At 54.9% G+C, this 574-nt stretch overlaps 1 protein-coding gene across 1 annotated transcript in view; it reads left to right on the top strand.

Moving 5' to 3' along the window:
• TMEM45B (transmembrane protein 45B) overlaps positions 1-574 on the top strand; it is a 9,291-nt gene that overhangs the window by 7,205 nt on the left and 1,512 nt on the right. The window contains exon 5 of the mRNA XM_006150640.3: positions 439-557. Coding sequence (XP_006150702.1) covers positions 439-547 — 109 coding nt within the window. The 3' untranslated portion in view covers positions 548-557. The remainder of the gene's footprint in view (positions 1-438; positions 558-574) is intronic.

Genomic DNA, 574 nt, shown 5'->3' with positions numbered 1-574 from the left:
CAGTACCAGGGCTGGTGACGGGCAGAGCCTCGTCCCACCAGGGGTGCCGCGGCGACTGTGGGCGGCGGTAGTAGCTCTCACTGTTGGAGCTGCCCCTACCGTTTTTCTAGATCCTGTCCCTCCACCCAAAATGCACATAATCCACCCAGAGAGCCCCACGCAGACCGAAGGGCAGACCGAAGGACGGGAGCTCAAGGTCACAGCCTCCTGAAGTCATACCGCCTGGTCTGTCAGACGGTAACGTGGGAGGCAGGAGGCCAACGTCTACTCCCAATCATGACATTTGGTCATTTTAACCATGAGTCCCTAGATGACATGAATCACAGTACCTGATAGAGAGGCAAAGAAAATGCTTTACGCTCGGGATGTTTGCCCATCCTTGGGGAAGGAAGGATGGCATTTTTCTGGCAAGTTTAATGGGCTGTTTCTCCACTGCAGCTTACTGACCCGGATGAAGAAACGAGGAGAAGAGGTCATTGGGATTCAGAAGCTGACGTCAGATCACACCTACCAGACCGCCCTCCTGAGCAACTCAGATGAGGAATGAGAGCCAGCAGGCAAGTGGGGCTCTGTT

Source organism: Tupaia chinensis, unplaced genomic scaffold (assembly GCF_000334495.1).
Source record: "Tupaia chinensis unplaced genomic scaffold, TupChi_1.0 Scaffold000292_1, whole genome shotgun sequence".
Taxonomy (NCBI): Eukaryota; Metazoa; Chordata; class Mammalia; order Scandentia; family Tupaiidae; genus Tupaia; species Tupaia belangeri.
The sequence above is the reverse complement of the archived record's forward strand: the minus strand, read 5'-3'. Positions and strand labels throughout refer to the sequence as shown.